General features: G+C 31.3%; 1 protein-coding gene and 1 long non-coding RNA gene across 2 annotated transcripts; one reads left to right on the forward strand and one right to left on the reverse strand.

Moving 5' to 3' along the window:
- The first annotated feature begins 7,871 nt into the window (after positions 1-7,871).
- On the forward strand, positions 7,872-14,652 carry LOC109804750 (DNA repair protein RAD5B). Its single transcript, XM_083060443.1, has 18 exons — positions 7,872-8,570; positions 9,618-9,751; positions 9,889-10,024; positions 10,110-10,163; positions 10,326-10,472; positions 10,551-10,702; positions 10,793-10,871; positions 10,967-11,176; positions 11,363-11,506; positions 11,592-11,744; positions 11,966-12,033; positions 12,137-12,259; positions 12,354-12,453; positions 12,655-12,767; positions 12,855-13,506; positions 13,589-13,660; positions 13,737-13,835; positions 14,341-14,652. Exons 1-18 carry the CDS (start codon positions 7,872-7,874, stop codon positions 14,461-14,463), a joined length of 3,258 nt encoding a protein of 1,085 aa, XP_082916569.1. The 3' UTR covers positions 14,464-14,652.
- On the reverse strand, positions 11,202-13,698 carry LOC145949683 (uncharacterized). Its single transcript, XR_014428076.1, has 2 exons — positions 13,557-13,698; positions 11,202-13,473 (listed from the first exon to the last, which is right to left on the reverse strand). It is a non-coding gene; the product is annotated as an uncharacterized LOC145949683 (long non-coding RNA).
- Positions 14,653-18,494: the final 3,842 nt, after the last annotated feature.

The raw sequence follows: 18,494 nt of genomic DNA on the forward strand, positions 1-18,494 counted from the left end.
ACTCGCATCAGGCACACCTCTACTCTCATGTCCGACATGATCTTGACAGAGACAGTCCTTCCCTTCTTGGCATGCTTATGCCCAACATGGATTGCCCTATGTCAGGTGCCATTTTTATTATATGGAACATTTGATTCATTTTATCCCTCTCTTTAAGGGTTTGGACATCACTTCATCTTAAAAAAATTTAGGAGTCTTCCAAGTGTTGTTAGGGCTTCCTTCACCACCTTGGAGCTTATCCTTGACTCTCCATCTTCCATAAATCACTGTTTTCTTTTATGTGCTCTTTGTGACAATGAGGAGTTAATTTTATCTTTGTTGGGATTAGATGTAACCAACCAAACTCTTTGTAACTTGTATATGTCTTTCCATTTTAATGTTAGTATTTTGTTTCTAATCTTAATGTTTGTTGTAGAGTGGTCAACCATAACTTGATATTTGATTTAGTAAGTATTGAAAAATATCTTTTATAATCTTTGGACCGAAACAAAATACCTAATGGAGGAACTTGTATATAGGAACAGAACTTGACACATTAGTTATCTTAAACCTTTTTTATTAATGCAAGTTTGTTTATTAAGTAATAAAGGAATTGATTCTTAATAGGGGAATTTGGGTTTTTCTTATAAGAAATTAAGGTTTGAATAAACTAATAGGTTGATATTAACATCAAATACAAAAGAAGATTTGAGTGTTTTAAATACATGAGAGTGAAGTTTGGTGAGATCTAATCCCAATATTAACATATCATTTCATTTCTTATCTAAACTATCTTCTAAGTGTTTGCAAAGTTACCAAAAAAAAACTTTACTTTTCTTTTATGTGATTTTTATTTTCTTTATCAATCAATATCATTTGATGGAATATTTTTTAGGCTAAATAAATTTTTGAAATATATTTATTGTCGTTGTGTATCACAATTCCTTTAGGAGACAATATTTATTCATTACTAATTACTTATGCAACTAGTGCAATTGCTAAAATCGTCTAACATATATGCCCACATTATTTTCTTTTTAATGAATATTATCCTATTAATCCTAACAAAATAAATTTGCCTAATGGTAATCATATTATTGACACGCTCTGGCATTGTGAAAATTTTCAATTTTTTCACTTTAAAAACGTTATTTATGTTCCTAAATTCAAATATGCCTTATTTTGATTCATACTTTATCTGCTTCCATGAAATACAATCTCCTTTTTTCCTATGGTAAATATTATATAGCTTCACTTCTCCAAGAAATATGATAGGAGCTACTAATGTGTACCATGGTTTGTATTTTAAATCAATTTCATATTACTCATTCTCATATTGTAGCCCTTTCCCATGACATTTTCAATTGTGTAAATACTTTAAAAACAACCAATTTTGATGTTTGGAATGTTAGGCTCGGGCATCCATCCACCATAGTCCATAATAAACTTTGTGTCATTTCCTTATATCAAGTTTAATAAGAACATTATTTGTGATTACTATCATTTGGTTAAACAAGTCAAATTCCGTTTTTTTACTAGTGAAACTAAATCTAAAAGTATCTTTGATTTAGTGCACATGAATATATGAGACCTTTGCATGTTGAATCTTTTGAGAGCTAAAAATATTTTTGTTACCATTGTAGATGACATTGTAGACACGCATGGCTGTATCTTCTTAAAAATAAATATGAAACTAGAACTAACATCTCTCATTTTATAAAATATGTCTTTATAAAGTTTAATTTTAAAATAACGTGTAGATGGCCAAGAATTTAACATGCCTAACTTTTATGATACTCATGGTACATTACATCAAACATCTTGTAATGAAACTCTCCTACAAAATGTTAAGGTTGAAAGAAAACATAAACACTTATTAAATGTTAAGTCTTCTAGTCATATGTTGTTTGTCAAGCTGTTTTTATTATAAATGGAATACCATATATTGTTTTAGGTAACAAAATCCCCTTTGAATTTTGCATAATCAACCCTTTACTTTCTTAGATTTTAAGTTCTTTGGTTGGCTTGCGTTTACTGAACTCTTTCTCAATCAAGGACTAAACTTGATAGTAAGGCAAGAAAGAGTATTTTTCTTTATTATAGACAAGATAAAAAAGGATATCTATTTCTTGACTTATCTTTTAAATCATCTATTCACAAGTAGGCATGCCATATTTTATAAAGATGTTTTTCCCCATAAAAATCCTACTAATTCTCAGCAATGCATATTTAATTCTAAATATATCTCATGTTAATTATATCTTTCTTTTTGATACATCACAACTTGCCACTATTTCTAATTGGCAACCTATTATCATTATACATCATCACCAAATAGATAATCCTGTTACCACAAAATGTTCCTTTGATAATAATATATTTAGAAATTCAAATACTCTTGATAATATTAATTTGCAATAATGGTATTGGGCATTCCTCTATAATTCGCAACCACTAACTTATTTAGATGATTTTCACTGAAAAAATGGTAAGAATTAGAAGCATACTTCGAATGTTGTGTTTCCACTTTCTGCCTATTTAAATTATTATTCTTGTTTATCCACTAATCACCTAAATTGCACTTTAGCTATATCTAATTTTTTTTTATAACAAAAGTCATATAAACAAGTTGTTAAAGATAAATGTTGGGTTGAGACTATGGAAAATGAAATCCTTGCTTTAAACTATAAAACCATACTTAGGATATCACTATTCTTCCTTGGGAAGAAATCTATAGGTTGTAAATGGGTCCATAAGGTTTAACTCAAGGCTTATGGAAGTCTTGAATGTTATAAAGTGAGATTAGTTGCTCGTAAATTTACACAAACTAAAGGAATAGATTATTTTGACACTCTCTCACTTCTACTAACAATTGGTTTTTACAACTAAACGTTCATAATGCCTTTCTTCATGGTTCCCTAAAAGAGGAAGTGTACATGAACCTCCCACTAAAACTTACCAATAACAAGCCCAACCAAGTTTGCAGGCTTAGAAAAGGCCTTTATGGTTTGAAACAATCTAACATACAATGGTTTTCTCCATCCTTACTCTACTACGATAATCAATCTACTCAATAAATTGCACAAAATCCTACATTTTATGAGCGCACCAAGCACATCAATATCGATTGCCATGTTGTGCGTGAAAAACTTCTGGTAAAACTGATTCATTTTATGCCTATCTCCTCTAAAGACCAATTGACTGACATTTTCAGTAATACATTGGATCCTCATCCTTTTAATATTATGTTATCCAAGTTGAGAGTAATAAACACACACTCTTCAACTTGTGGAAGGTATTAAATATAGATAAATAGTGATTTTTCTTATATATATAATTAGTTACTCTCTTTTTTTATCTCTTTTCTATTTTAGTTATTTAGGATTAGATTGTATATAATAGGCCTTTTCCTCTTATCTATATGACAAACCTATGTTTCATTTTTAAATAGATCTTATTCAATTTATCTTTTTGTGTTAGAACCCTAGCTAGTATTATATTGTGACATTGAACTATGGTAAATTGTCTTAGATTAATGATAAAGAATCATTGGTTTACAATATTTCACTATGGTAAATTGTCAATGGTAGAGAATCATTAGTTTACAATATTTCGGGAGTTCAAAATTTTGGAACTTGTATTGAAAGATAAATTACCTGATTGAAAAAATGAAGGAAGGTCGAGAAGATTTAGGAGTAAACAAACAAAAATCGTTTTCATTCCTTTCCCAAGGTGAAAGTGAATAAAACTCAAGCTGTTGTTTCAAAAAAAATTTTCTTTAGAAATTTTTTTAATGATTTGGACAACAACTAAAATACATACCAAAAAGAAAAGACAACAACTAAAATTTTTTATTTTCTTTTTAAAAACACACGTTGTTTTTGTACATTTGAAAATTTAAAATTTATGATTATTTTTTAATAATTCTTTTCTCTTAATGTTAGTTTATTATGTAAAAGTGATTTTTTATGCAAACAAAATTAAATATTTTAAAAACACCTTTTAATGAACTTACTTAAATAAATAATTGTTTTCATTATAATCACTTATACATATAATAAACAATTATTTATAAATAAATATAATTTTAGCACTTTATTATTTATCAATTTGTTATGCTCAAAGTTAAGTTAATAATCTATTTTAGAGAGGGATCAGGGAATGTAACGACCTGCCATGACCGTCACACTACGAACAACACTACACCCTACTTAAATATATATATATATATATATAATAGTAGAATAAGTATTTACAACACAAGTTGTTAATCAAGCAACCAACGTCAACTAGTTATATACAACAAAATATGTTACTACAAGGTAGCCTACAAAAAAAATATCCCTCTCCAGGCACCTCCTGTGGCTTCTAGCAGCTATCTCCAGTCTATCCTTGCCCTGCTCCCATACAACGTATGATCATCGCAGTCCAAACCACATGGAAACATGCAAGGGTAAACTAAAGACAATAAACAACTCATAATATTTTTTTTATGCAACATAACAACTATACATCTAAACATCATTTCAACTTTAAACACAATCAACTCAACAGCTTATTAGCTCAACTCATAATTTACAACTCAATCATCATAAAGTAATATCTTTTCAACACATGGCATATAGCAATCTTATCAACTTAATTTAAACTAGCTTCAACAATATCATGGATTAACACACAACTTGTAAATAAATAAGCAACTTACAACATAATAACACTATCATCATCCTCAACAAGGTCAACATACAACACAATTACAGGTTAACAACACAACAACGTATGTACTACTCATCAACAACAAATCAACTCATTAACAATTTATGCGTCGTCACACATTTCGACTCGGAGATCTCCTATAACATAGTAAGTAGTCTAAGTGGCTAGGTCCTACCAAACCGACAATAGAACACATTTGGATATCAATCTACAACACGATAATGGTTTCTCAGACTTTGCCACTTAAACAAGGAAGCATAGTATTCGGTTAGGAACTAAGTTCCCGACTTCGTACTTTACTCAAATTGGCCACTTGTAATCGATATAGGTCGACCTGACCCTTATACCGTGGTCGCTTTATAATCGGTATAGCTCGACCTTGCCCTTATACCGTGGTCGCTTTATAATCGGTATAACTCGACCTTGCCCCTATACCGTGGTCGCTTTAAATATTTTAAAAACACCTTTTAATAAACTTACTTAAATAAATAATTGTTTTAATTACAATCACTTATACATATAATAAAAATTATTTATAAATAATTATATTTTTAACACTTTATTATTTATCGATTTGTTATGCTCAAAGTTAAGTTAATAATCTATTTTAGAGAGGGATCAGGGAACATATTTTGGCCTTTCCTTTAGCTGCTTCCATCGTCGAGTAGTCGACAACAACACTTTGATTGAAGATAATATATCGTATTAGAGCATCAACAATGATAGTTGCTTATAAGTAACTTCCAACCACTTTAAATGGGTCTCATTGTACCACGTTATTCATAAGCAATTCATGCTATAATTTTACAATTTTTACTCCAATAGAAATTGCTTATAAGTACCTCTACTTTTTACAACTCATACTACACTCTCAACGGCTACTTTTGTAACGTCTTTTTTTTTTTTTTTTCTCCGGATGTCTCTCAATGTCTTACTTTTCTTTCGCTCACTCTCTCGTTCCCTCATTCTCTCTCAGCGGACGGTCACACATAACCAAACATAACTTCAAACATAACCCTTCCCATGCCATCAAGCTTTACATGTGGCTCTGATGGCAAGTTGGGGGAGACGATGAGACGGTTTGGGGGCGGTGGATCTGACCCGGCGCGAGGTTGGCGACGAGCGTCCCTTCGTCAGAGGTGAGCTGTGCTGGTGTGAGTGGAGCTCCATGGTGGCTGGTGCTGGTGCGAATGGATCAGACGGAGCCGAGGAGCTCGACGGAGACGAGGTGGCTGGTGCTGGTGTGAGTGGATCTCCGCGGTGTTGCTGGTGCTGGTGCGAGTGGATCTCCGTGGTGTTGCTGGTGCTGGTGCGAGTGGATCTCCGTGGTGTTGCTGGTGCTGGTGCGAGTGGAGCTTCTGTGATTTTTGTACCAATCACACCTCTCCATTTCACATTTCATAGTGCTAAGCATCGTTCTTTCTCCAAACAATAAAGCTAAAAAAATTGGAATTTCTCTTGCCAAGTAAGATCACTCCATTAGAAATTTCTTGTAAGCACCACTACTTATTTTTAAAATACACTATAAGCACCCTCACTAGAAATGCTCTTATTATCTCAGTTTCAATTATTTCAGTGACCGAAACAACTCTAACATCAATACTATATGAGTTTATCGTGTGCATAAATGATCCATAATGGGCTTATCCTTACACACATTTCCTATTTAGAACAACTTCAGCACTTTCAGTTGACAAGCAGGTCAAGATGGATCGATACCATTATGATATAAAAATTACAAATTACTCAACTAATAAAGAGAATAAACTAAATTAAAAGATTAATTCATCATTAATAATCGTATTATCAAATTAGTAATTATAAAATAAAATCCACCAAATTTAAGTCTATTATAATTGATGTAAATAATTATACAAATTAAAATAAATTTATTATTCATTTATTGTTGATCTTTAATATTTGAGCACATCATAGCCTAAGTGTTGAAATGTTTATTTTTTGCATATACCTGACTCTACAAAGTTATCGCCTAACAAGAAGTTCACGGAGATTTTTCAATGTACTCTCAAACACTTACCCAATCGATTATAAAATCGTCTCCGTAAATTACAGTAAGTAATATCTCTGGTTTCTTTATTCTGGAGATTCAATATGAAGGTAAAACATGAAATTAATAACTTATGTCTATCCCGATTCCCGAATTACCACCACTGCATTTCTTTGATTTCCTATTTCACCCTTGGCGCCAAATTACTTACGGTAACAATGCTAAATATTTATACATAATAATAATTAATCATTAATACATATAAATAAAATCCGGGATTGAAATTGATCTCTTACCCTTTTTCCCGTGCAAAACTAAAAGCAAGACATTCCGTGAATTATTCTTTCAATTTGGTGCCAAATTGTTAATATTAATTTATATTTATTTTTTTATTTATGAAAATTGAAGCCAGTTTTTAAGACTATATTCTTAATTTTTAAATTTAAATACATTTTTAATTCTTGTAAACATAAATAAAAATCAAATTCAAATATATTGATAGCTAAAATGCTTTGCATTATTTTTCAAACGGAAGATTGTCAAGTAAGCTTATTAATTTTTATATAATTATCTTAACGTTTAATAATTTTTTCTATAATATCATAAACTTTGTATTATAATTCTGTAATTCATTATCTTATTTATTATTTATTTTATTCTAGTCTTTGTTATTTATTATTATAAAGATTAAAAATAAATCTATAAAATCATGAGAACTAAAATAATATAAAAATAATATGCATAAAAATTAAAATAAATATTTTTATGTATAAAAACTAAAACATAAAGTTCCGAAATTATAAAAGCTAAAATAGTAATTAAAAAAATATCTATAAAATGATACATAATTAATTGAATTTATTTTACAATAATAACATTTTAATTCATATAAACAAAAATTTATTATGTTTACAAAGTAATCAATACATTAAACGTAATACTTAAAATTAAAAGTTTTAAAAAAAATTAATTAGCAGAGCCAAAAAAAAAAAAAAAAAAAAAAATAACAGCGGCAAGGTTAAAAGGATTTCGCGCCATTCTCACTCTCTGAAAAAAACCGCGCTTCCTAAAACCCTTATAAACCCAAACCCTCCCACTTTCTCCACTCTTCATTTTCTACATTCATCTAATTTCTTTTTATTTTTTTAATATTATTATTTTCCAATCTATGGCTGAAGAAGAAGTTTCCATAACGTCACCACCGCCGGGAACGTTACACAAGTATCTCTACCGGCACGGAAGAGCCGTCATCGCCGCGCAGCCTCTCACGGTGGTCCGCTCCGCCACCAGCACCGGCGGCGCGCGCGTCCTCGCTGAACCACCGCCGCCGCCGCCGCACGAAGAAGAAGGACAAGGCGAAACCGGCTTCGACGTCGCTCAGCCGCAGCAACGGCAGGGGTTTTCGTTCGACGAGTTTCTGAAGGCGACGAAGGCGAAGGTGGCGACCGAAGAGGAGGCTCTGAAGTCCATGGCGCCGGTGGTGGAGGTGGAAGAAGAGGAGGAGGGAGAGGAAGTGGAGTCGTCACCGGTTCAGCCGGTGGCGAAAGAAGCGCGACCGGTTCGACCGGTGGAGGGAGAAGCGCGACCGGTTCGACCGGTGGAGAGAGAAGTGGTTACCGATGACGTGGAGGTGGTGGAGGTGCGTGGGGTTCCGGAAAAGAGGAAGGTTCCGAATGTGGAGGATGGGGAGTTTCCGGAAGAGGCTGGGTGGTCGTTGGTGGAGAGAAAGGTTGAGGTTGCGGTTTCGACGGCCAGGGGAGTTATGAGATTGGTGGACAATGAAATCGTTCATTTCAACTTTCCTCTTCCCATGCACTCTACCAAGTTTCGGTGGATCGTTCGCATCTCAACCAAGCGTTCCGGAGAGGTAACTATTGGCATTGATTATTTGTGATTTAAGTTGTGTTTATATACAAGTTATAAACTCTTTTGAGAATTTTTCTACCGAAAATAAGTAGTATTTTCTTATAGAGACTCAAAAGTTCTTTTAAGTTGTATCCAAACTCGGGATAGGGTTTTGGAAAATTAATCATTCATGTTATCTGCACGTGCATACATATATGTATGTACGTTGTTGCGTATGTGGGATGTAAATGTATATACATATATAAACATATACATTTAGGTAGGGAAGTGTATGCATATTTGTTGGTATTTTTATACAAGTTAAATTATTAGTTGATTTAGTATAGTGATAAATAAAGTGTGTGTGTGTGTTTTATTTTTATTTTTATTTTTTATTTATAAATAGAGTTTTGACATTGGTGGAGAAAATAATTCTTTTTTATTTTTAATAAGACTTCTGATTTTTCTGTTACCTTTATTAATTTTATAAAGACTTTTCATCAACATTTGCTTTAGGTCTAATAATACATTGGGTGGACTTGAATGTATGCAAGCGTACATGGTGCATGTGTATATTATGTGTGCGTGTGAGATTCATGCATGTTAGTTCTAATGGCAATGGCTGGTTTTGATATTGCGATGAACTAAGGTTCAAATATTTTCTTGGAGGGTTGTCCACATTTGGTCTCTTAAAAGACTTTGGTTGTGAGTGAGGATATATTTGAGAAACAACAAAGAATGTATGAATGTGTTCAGTATGTGTGTAGTGTATGTATCTATGTATGCATATATGTATATTGGCGTGAATGAATGGATGCATTTATGTTACTGATGAAGGTTGAGCCAATGGAAAGAGCTAATTCTTGTAATGTGATGAACTAATGTCCGAACCTTTGCTTGGGAAGGTATTAGTATTAATAGTGTCTTGAACAAGATTGTTTTTGGTTGAGGATACATTTGGGAAACAGCAAAGAATATATGCATGTGTAAGTATGTATGTTGAATTTGAGTTTATGAGTCTTTAAGAGATAGGTTTGATGGTGCTTTGTCTTGTTGAATTTGGCATTAGGTTGGGAGGATGCCAATGGAATGGGCAAAGATTGTGATTCCGCTAATGCAATCTGGAAAGGTTAAGGTTCGGGCCCGGTGCATTGCTGCACCAGAAAAACTGCAAATGATGCAAGAGATTATGTTGTTAGTGAGGTATAATTTTATAGCTCTGTCCGTTGATTCAGAAGATGTTAATGGGAACTTTTTGTTTTGTGTTCATTTGGTTTTGTAAGTTTAAATTTTGTTGTGTCAGCTCATTAGTGAATCTAACAAATTATAATTTTTGGCAGCTTTTATATTCACCACTCTGTATTTGCTGAGCGTGTTGATACCGCTTGGAGGCTAGAGGCTTGTGGTAAAATTGATGATACTGTTTATCCACTTCTTTCCCTATTGAAAATGCTAGAGATCAAGCCAAGTCAGAAGGTAATCGATACCTCCTTTCTTTTCGTAATTTTTTTTTTGTTTCTCAATGTTGTATTTGTAATGGGTGGTTGTTACATTCAACTAGGCAGAATTCACTCCTGAGGATATAGATTCTCGGAAGCGATTTCTCTATCCAAAGGTATGTGCTACTATTTTCCTTCCCGACCCTTCTAATAGATTATAGGTTTCATAATGTTGATGTCTAAGATTTTGTATTTCATGTCTTTATCGTAAATGTTTCCTGATTCTGTAAGCAACCTCTTTATTCAGAGAGGCCTAACGATGCTGTTGATGCTTACAGGCTGATCCAGATGAAGCTGCAGCATTGCCTCTGATCAAGCGAAGAAAGGGTGGTGAGCCCTTTCCAGAGCAAAATAATGATGAACAAGCTCTTTCAGAATCAGCATTAAATAAACTTGTTGGAGCTGGAGAAATCTATGACCTAAAGGTAATGAACTTACTAGTGTTTCAAACTTATCTCTAGCGTCACTTGTCATCAACCTTTTTGCATCTTGTATGTCTTTAGGAGAAGGAAGCCCCAAAGGCACTTGTGTGTAAGCTAAAGCCTTACCAGAAGCAAGCCTTGTTTTGGATGTCGGAAATTGAGAAAGGAATGGATGTTGGGAGTGCAGAGAGAAATTTGCATCCCTGCTGGTCAGCCTACACTATATGCAAGGGGTATGTACTTATAGTAGATGATTCAACAAACAGAAAGAAGTTTTGCCCCCAATATCAGTATGCAATTTAACCTTACACGCTTTTTAACAGAAGGACAATTTATGTGAACATCTTTACTGGAGAGGCTTCGAAAAAATTCCCGAAGTCAACGCTGATGGCAAGAGGAGGAGTGAGTTTGTTTGAGACCATCAATTTTCAAAAGACTACATCAGTTTACATGTTTACGTAATTTGTTTTTATTTATTTATTCATCTTTGGTTTTAGATTCTAGCTGATGCAATGGGACTTGGTAAGACTGTTATGACAATTGCTCTGATACTCAGTAACCCAGGCAGGGGCAACTCAGAAAACAAGGATGTAGAGAATGGAGATGATAATATTATCGCAAAAAAAGGGATGAATGGTAACACCTTGCATAAAGTGGAGGGTGGAACTCTTATTGTTTGTCCCATGGCTTTGTTAAGTCAATGGAAGGTGAGTTCCTTTATATTATACCAAATTGAAAAACAATTTTGCCTCTTCTTTTGATAATCCAAATTACATACTAATATTCTATAATTGATAGTCCAAATGACATAGTAATATTCTATAATTGATAGTCCAAATGACATTAATATTCTATAATTGGCAAGGTAGCTCACAAGTATTTAAACTTACCAGGATGAACTTGAAACACATTCAAAGCCAGATAGTATATCCATATTTGTTCATTATGGTGGTGGAAGAACCAATGATCCCTTGTTGATCTCAGGGCATGATGTTGTCTTAACAACGTATGGTGTCCTATCAGCTGCTTACAAAAATGTAAGGAAATATTCCTTTATATTTTCTCTTTTCCATTTGCGTAGTGAAGCTTCTTCATTATGGGGTCCCGGACTTTTGAATCCAGGATGGAGAGAATAGCATCTATCACAGGGTCCATTGGTACAGGGTGGTGCTAGACGAAGCTCATAATATAAAAGCCCATAGAACTCTGAGTGCCCAGGCTGCTTTTACTCTGTCCTCATACAGCCGCTGGTGTCTTACTGGAACTCCACTTCAGGCTAGTATTTTTTAGTTTTTAGGTGAACATTTATGTGTAATCACATTATAGTTGCAAGGATAAACAATACCACATGCACAATGAAATTTCCAATATTTTCACACAAAAATGTTTCTTTCATCTGTATTGTAGTACTTAATTATTAGAATAAAGGTATCGTATATTCAGCAAAGGAACTCACCTTTCGGCACCTCTGTGAAATGTGATGTTCTATATTGCAGAATAGCTTGGAAGACCTATACAGTCTCTTGTGTTTCTTGCGTGTTGAACCTTGGTGCAACTGGGCATGGTATGGAAGAATGTGATGCTAACTTGTAAATTTGTTCAATTTTTTAGAAGAAAACTTTTATTGCGAGCTAGTACTTATTTTTTGTCGTAAACATCTGTAATAGGTGGCACAAGTTAGTTCAAAGGCCTTATGAGAATGGTGATCCAAGATCCCTGAAATTGGTCAAGGCCATTTTGAGGATGATAATGCTAAGAAGAACGAAGGAATCGAAGGATAAGGAAGGAAGGTAGTCATTCTCACTTCACTTGAATTGTGTCTTCTTTTACAGCACAAATCTATATATTTTAATCACAATATCTATGTCGTTTATGTTTTTTCAGGCCTATACTTTTCCTTCCACCAATTGATATTAAATTGATCGAGTGTCAACAGACAGAATCTGAACGGGACTTCTATGAAGCCCTTTTTGTGAGATCTAAAGTAAGTTTTATGCCACAGCTTCTGATATTTAGTTCTAAATAACAATTTGTTTCACTTTTATCATTTTATATAAAGTAAATCCGTTAATTGTAACTGTTCTGAAACATTGCTTTTTCTAGAAATCCATTATCCTCTTTAGGATTTCTGTTGGTTTTGATTTTTGTTTGGCATGTTAACTTGAACTTATCCATATGCAAACAGGGTCAATTTGATCAGTATGTTGCACAAGGCAAGGTTCTTCACCATTATGCGAATATCCTTGATCTACTAATGCAGTTGAGACGGTGTTGTAACCATCCATTTTTGGTTATGTGGTAGGTGTGGCAAACACATTTAACTATTCTTACATGTTTCCCTCCCATTTCTTCCGCCTCTAACATGAATTTGCCTCGTATATGAAGCGGAAGCGATTCCCAGAAATATGCAGACTTGACCAGACTCGCAAGAAGATTCCTTCAGTCTAATACTGAATCCCCCGGGGAAAGCAATCAAAACGATCTTCAACATGCAGAGTTGAACAAACTTGCAAGTAGATTGCTTCTACATTCTGTCTCTTCTTCGCACTCTATCCAACCTCGTGCATACATTGACGAGGTTTTGGAGCATATTCAAAAGGGTGACACCGTAGAATGCTCTTTATGTATGGAATCTCCGGAAGATCCTGTGTTTACACCATGTGCCCATAAATTTTGTAGAGAATGTATATTCAGTTGCTGGGGCACCTCAGCGGGTGGCAAATGTCCAATCTGTCGTCAATTGCTCCAGAAAGACGATCTGATTACTTGTCCATCTGAAAGCCCATTCAAGGTCGATATTAAGAACAATGTGACAGAGTCTTCAAAGGTTTCAAAGCTACTGGAATTCCTGCAACGTATTCTGAACTCATCCTCAAGTGAAAAGAGTATTGTCTTCAGTCAGTGGACTTCATTTTTTGATCTGTTGGAGAATCCATTAAGGAGGAGAGGAATTGGCTTTTTGAGATATGATGGGAAATTGACTCAGAAACAGAGGGAGAGAGTTCTGGATGAATTCAATGAGACAACAGAGAAAAGGGTAAGCGATGTCAATTTGGATTATTTATCATTTAACGTGAAAAATATTACCACTCAATCACTACTTCGTTTCTTTATTTCAGGTTTTGTTGATGTCACTAAAGGCTGGTGGCGTTGGACTGAACTTAACTGCAGCATCAAATGTTTTCATTATGGTAACGCTATGTTTTCCTTCTCACCCTATCCTGTGGGACTTCAATCTTGTGTTAAATCTTTGTATTGTAAATGTAGGATCCATGGTGGAATCCTGCAGTTGAAGAGCAAGCAATAATGAGAATTCATCGCATAGGACAAAAACGAAGTGTAATTGTCAGAAGATTCATTGTGAAGGTTAGCCAATTCATTTTCTCAACTTTGCTTAGAACTAATAACATAACCAAAGATAATACCCGTATTGCCGACTTCCAATGGTCAAATGTTTCGGATCAGATTTGGAATATTCAAAGTTCCCTTTTTTCTTTTTGCCAGACGGCGCCACTTAATGATAAGAAGCATGCATTTTCTTTCTTTTCACCCGTTTTTCCTACCAAATGTTATGCCTCTTAATTATTTTAATTTGCTATGCATCCTTTGATATTGCTCAACCACTGAAGTGCTTGGAGCTGTTAAACATCAAGCATCTATCACTATTTTATTGTTTTGATATTTTTTTATAGATGGGCGGAAAAGCCATTTTCTCACGTTTTTCACAAGTAGTCTAACCTTATCCTTTTGTTGAGGCAATCTTGAAAAAAACTCTTGGTTTGGTTCAAATTTGCACGTTTTTTGTTGTCTTGCTTTTCTTCCTTCCGTATTTTGATTAACTTACGGTAAGGGTTGTGTGCATTGTGAACAGGACACAGTGGAAGATCGTTTGCAAAAAGTACAAGCAAGGAAACAAATGATGATATCGGGTGCCCTCACCGACGATGAAGTTCGGAATGCTAGGATTCAAGACCTCAAAATGCTTTTCACATGAGATTACTTATTTTGAAGCTTGTTTAGTCTTTTAGGGCTACCAACCCAATTTTGTATAGGTTGTTGGATCCTTTCAACAGCTAGAGGCTTCTTCTTCTTGTGTACATATAATTATATGATGATTGTAGACTAGTAACGAAGCCCACTGTTTTGTAAATCTTCAAGCTTTTACCAGTGATGGTTACCTTCATTTTGGTCATTCTATTATCCGTTGAAAAAAGATGAATCAATAAAGTATAACCGTGACACCAACTAAGATATAAATGTATCTTGTTTTCTCTAATACCATACGTTAGCTTTATTAAGCCACCAGAAAATATGTTGACTTTATTAACCAATCGAACATGCAGTCAAGTCTTTTAGTTGCGTCGAGTAACGATAACATTATGTCACATTACAGCATTTATTATATTCGTTTTAATTTCTCACTCGTAGGAAGTACATTGTGGTCAGATGCTTATAAAATTTACTTGATGGAACACAATACCCCTTGAATGGGTTCATTTTGCTAAATTGTACTCGTACCCACTACTAAATTTGATGACTAATGAAATTAAATGCGATTTAAAGTATTATTAGGTATGTTTTAAATTCTCTAATCGTTTTTCTCTTCAAAGTAATGATGACATTTTAAAGTAAATTTAGAGATTAGAGATTCATCTCTCTAGATTCTTTCATGTTTGTTTACATGTTTCTGTATTTTTTTTTAAAAAAAGAGCAACTCATTTATCTTTTATAAAGAGATGTAAGATGAGTTTATTTATTTTATTATGAATATTTTTACGATAATCTTCAAATGTTTTATAGCTTTTATTTATATTAATTAAAAACTATACCAGCATATTTATTTATTTATAGTTTAAAAAAAATCTCGAATTTTATATCCATATTTGTATTTGCTAACTGTTTGTACCCATATTCATGCAAAATAAAATATACATCTTAGATTTTTTTTTAATGAATTTTCATACATTTAAGAGAGTAAAGACTAAGGGTGTATCCGGTCTTTTTTTTCATAATAAAAATTATGATTATTTTGAAAGTCAAATTATGGTAGCTTTCATATAAGAAATATAAAAAGAAAAGCATGGTGGTGGAACAGAAGGGCGTGGGCGTGGAATCGATGTAGGATGAGAAATTGGAAGAAAGTGATACGGATGGGGTTAAATTTCAGGCTGTATTATTTAAAAATTTTCTTTTTTCGTAATGTTTCAACCACATTTTTTCTAACCATCAACTTGAAAATGAGACATCAGAACCCAAATTCAATTCTATTTAAATCAATGCTATAGTGGTGTATCGTTTTAAAGTTTGATAAAAAGAAAAATCGTATGTTATTTTTCAAATTATTAAATCAAACTAGGATGGATGTTTAAATTATAAATTTATATTAAAATGTGCACTTTTATTAAATAAAAGTATTTTTCAATGATAAAATAAATAAGGATTTCAGTATAATATTTTTGGCACAACTTTCATTTTTTTATTTATTTTCTTTTATTTTAGTATTTTGTTCAATACATGTATGCGAATAATTAAAAAGTAAGAAATAGAAATATTATATCTGATATTGAATATTAGACATATTTATAAAATGTTTAATTCAATATGAATTGTAAAAGTTAAATAAAAAAAAAGAATTTTTATTAAAGGATGTGGTTGAATTTCAGATTCGATTTAAAAAAACTAATCCAATAAAATTAAATTTAAGTGTATATAAAAAATTATTAATGAAATTAACTTCGTACTCATACTTATATAATTATATATTTATAAAATTATAAAACTCGACTTTCTTTTATAATTTATTGCCAAAATTACATCTTATTTATTTTAGATAGATCTTATTATTTTAATATATTTGTAAATTTATTAATTTTTAAATTAATTTAAAGTCGTAACAAAAAAATAAAATTTAAAGTTATTCTTGTACCTCTTTATTAATTATTATATAAAAAGTGATTATGAAAATTGAATAATCTATACAAATTAGATTTAAATCACTTTTAATTCGATTGAATTTTCTTGAACTTAATATTATATTTAAATTAAGAGTTTAGTTTTTATATATTATTTTATCAACCAATTGATAATAACCTTATACAAATTTTAAAAAAAATTCTATAAAAAATCAATAATTTCATTGTATATGAAATTTTATAATTAGATAATATTAAAAAATAAAAACTATCAATACATTGTAATTAAATTTCTAAATCAACTCAATTCAAAATGCAAATATATTTTTTTTTAGAAAAATGCAAATATTTCTATAAAATACAGTATAAATACTCCTATTAAATATAGTATCAAATATTTAACATTTAATTCTTAAAAAATAACGTTTGAATAAAAACTGTAACTTTTACGTTTTAGGGTAGCAATTAAAGGTGAATGTGACGCCTTACCTACTTGACCGGTCAAAAACTCTCCGGATTTGGGTTTTATTACTATTTATTAGAAAGCCAGTGGGACCCTCAGATATCATACTAACACTAATGTTACGTTTCCTTACAATATATTTTAAAAATAAAAATAAAAAGAGACAAAATTAACAATAGCATGAGTCAAATTTAATAAACTCATTTTTTTAAATTTTATATATATATATTAAAAAAAATTTATGCGTAACAGTTATAATGACAATAATAAAAATATAAAATTCGAATATAACACCTCTATATAATGCTCTAATATAGCTATTAAATTATTTATTATTTTAATGATCATATGTTAAAATAAATAAACATTTATAAATATATAGTTCAGTAATATAATTTTTTATATACTTATTTGATAATTATAAATATTTAAAATCACTTTACAAAATCAAATCGAGTTAGTTTCCTTCTAAACTTGTAAAATAAATATAGAAAATTAATTTAAAAAGTTAAGCTTTTATTAAGTTTGAATATATTTTTATTTCCTATAAAGTAAAAAAAATATTTTGGTCATTTTTTATTATGTTTATCTCTCTAAAAATTAGAACTATTATTTTTAGTCTTTATTATTATGTATCATTTTTAATTATTTATTTATTAATTAAAAGATTAAGTGATTATTTCAAATGTTAACTATAACTAATTATTCATGGTAGTGTGTGACACTTCTAGAAAAAATTATGACTGCTTCAAATAAATATTAGTTATATATCTTAAAATCTATTTTACAGAAATCAAAATCAAAATCAACTTATTTTACAAAGATAAAAAATCTTTTATAAGAATTAAAAATAATATTTATAATTTTTTAAAAGATAAAAAAAACATATTACCGAAACGAAAATTAAAATTCTCACATTTTATAAAGACTAGAATCATATATAAGTCTTTATTTTATTATCTTAGAATATTTTAAATAATATAATTATTGTATAAATAAGGAAAGTATCATTATACGGTGATAAAAACTACTTACAAAATTCAACACAATTGAGTATGAGATTCTTCTGTGTGATGCTAAAATTCCACAAAAATCACTTTAGTGATACTTACGTTATGACAAGAATCAATATTTAATAATTAGTTAGAAAAAAAATGAACTAAATAAAAATATATAATTAGGAGAGAAGGTTTGAGCAAGTAGCCTTTGTTTATGGTGTCTCTCTAGGAAGGTAGGGGTGTATCTTATTTTAGATTAGCCTTTTAATTATATGATGTATGCTTCCTCGTGTCATGTGCCTATCTTTGACCACAATCCCCTACCTACTACTACTACCTCACATTTTAATCCCCCCTTTTTTTTATAATTTTTTTAATTAAATAAATGAGAATAAACTAAAAATATTTTGACATATATTTTAATAAAAAGATATATCTTAAAATTTTATAATGATCCAACAAGTCATTATACTTAATAAATTTCAATTATTTTTTAATAAAAAAATAAAAATGAAAAAATAACTACTCTAAGTTTATTATAAAAAAATCACCATGTCATTCATACATTATATATATATATATATATATATATATATATATATATATATATATATATATATATATGAGGAGGTTCAAACGACAGCGGTGTAAC

The sequence above is a fragment of the Cajanus cajan genome, chromosome 7 (genome assembly GCF_000230855.2).
Source record: "Cajanus cajan strain Asha chromosome 7, NIPB_CcT2T_4, whole genome shotgun sequence".
Classification (NCBI taxonomy): domain Eukaryota; kingdom Viridiplantae; phylum Streptophyta; class Magnoliopsida; order Fabales; family Fabaceae; genus Cajanus; species Cajanus cajan.

Bases quoted from the DNA above. Each gene is read 5' to 3' on its own strand.
- LOC109804750 (XM_083060443.1), top strand. From the start codon at position 7,872: ATGGCTGAAGAAGAAGTTTCCATAACGTCACCACCGCCGGGAACGTTA. The intron at 9,752-9,888 runs GTATAATTTTAT...AATTTTTGGCAG, and splicing joins GAGATTATGTTGTTAGTGAG to CTTTTATATTCACCACTCTG. The intron at 10,473-10,550 runs GTAATGAACTTA...GTATGTCTTTAG, and splicing joins GAGAAATCTATGACCTAAAG to GAGAAGGAAGCCCCAAAGGC.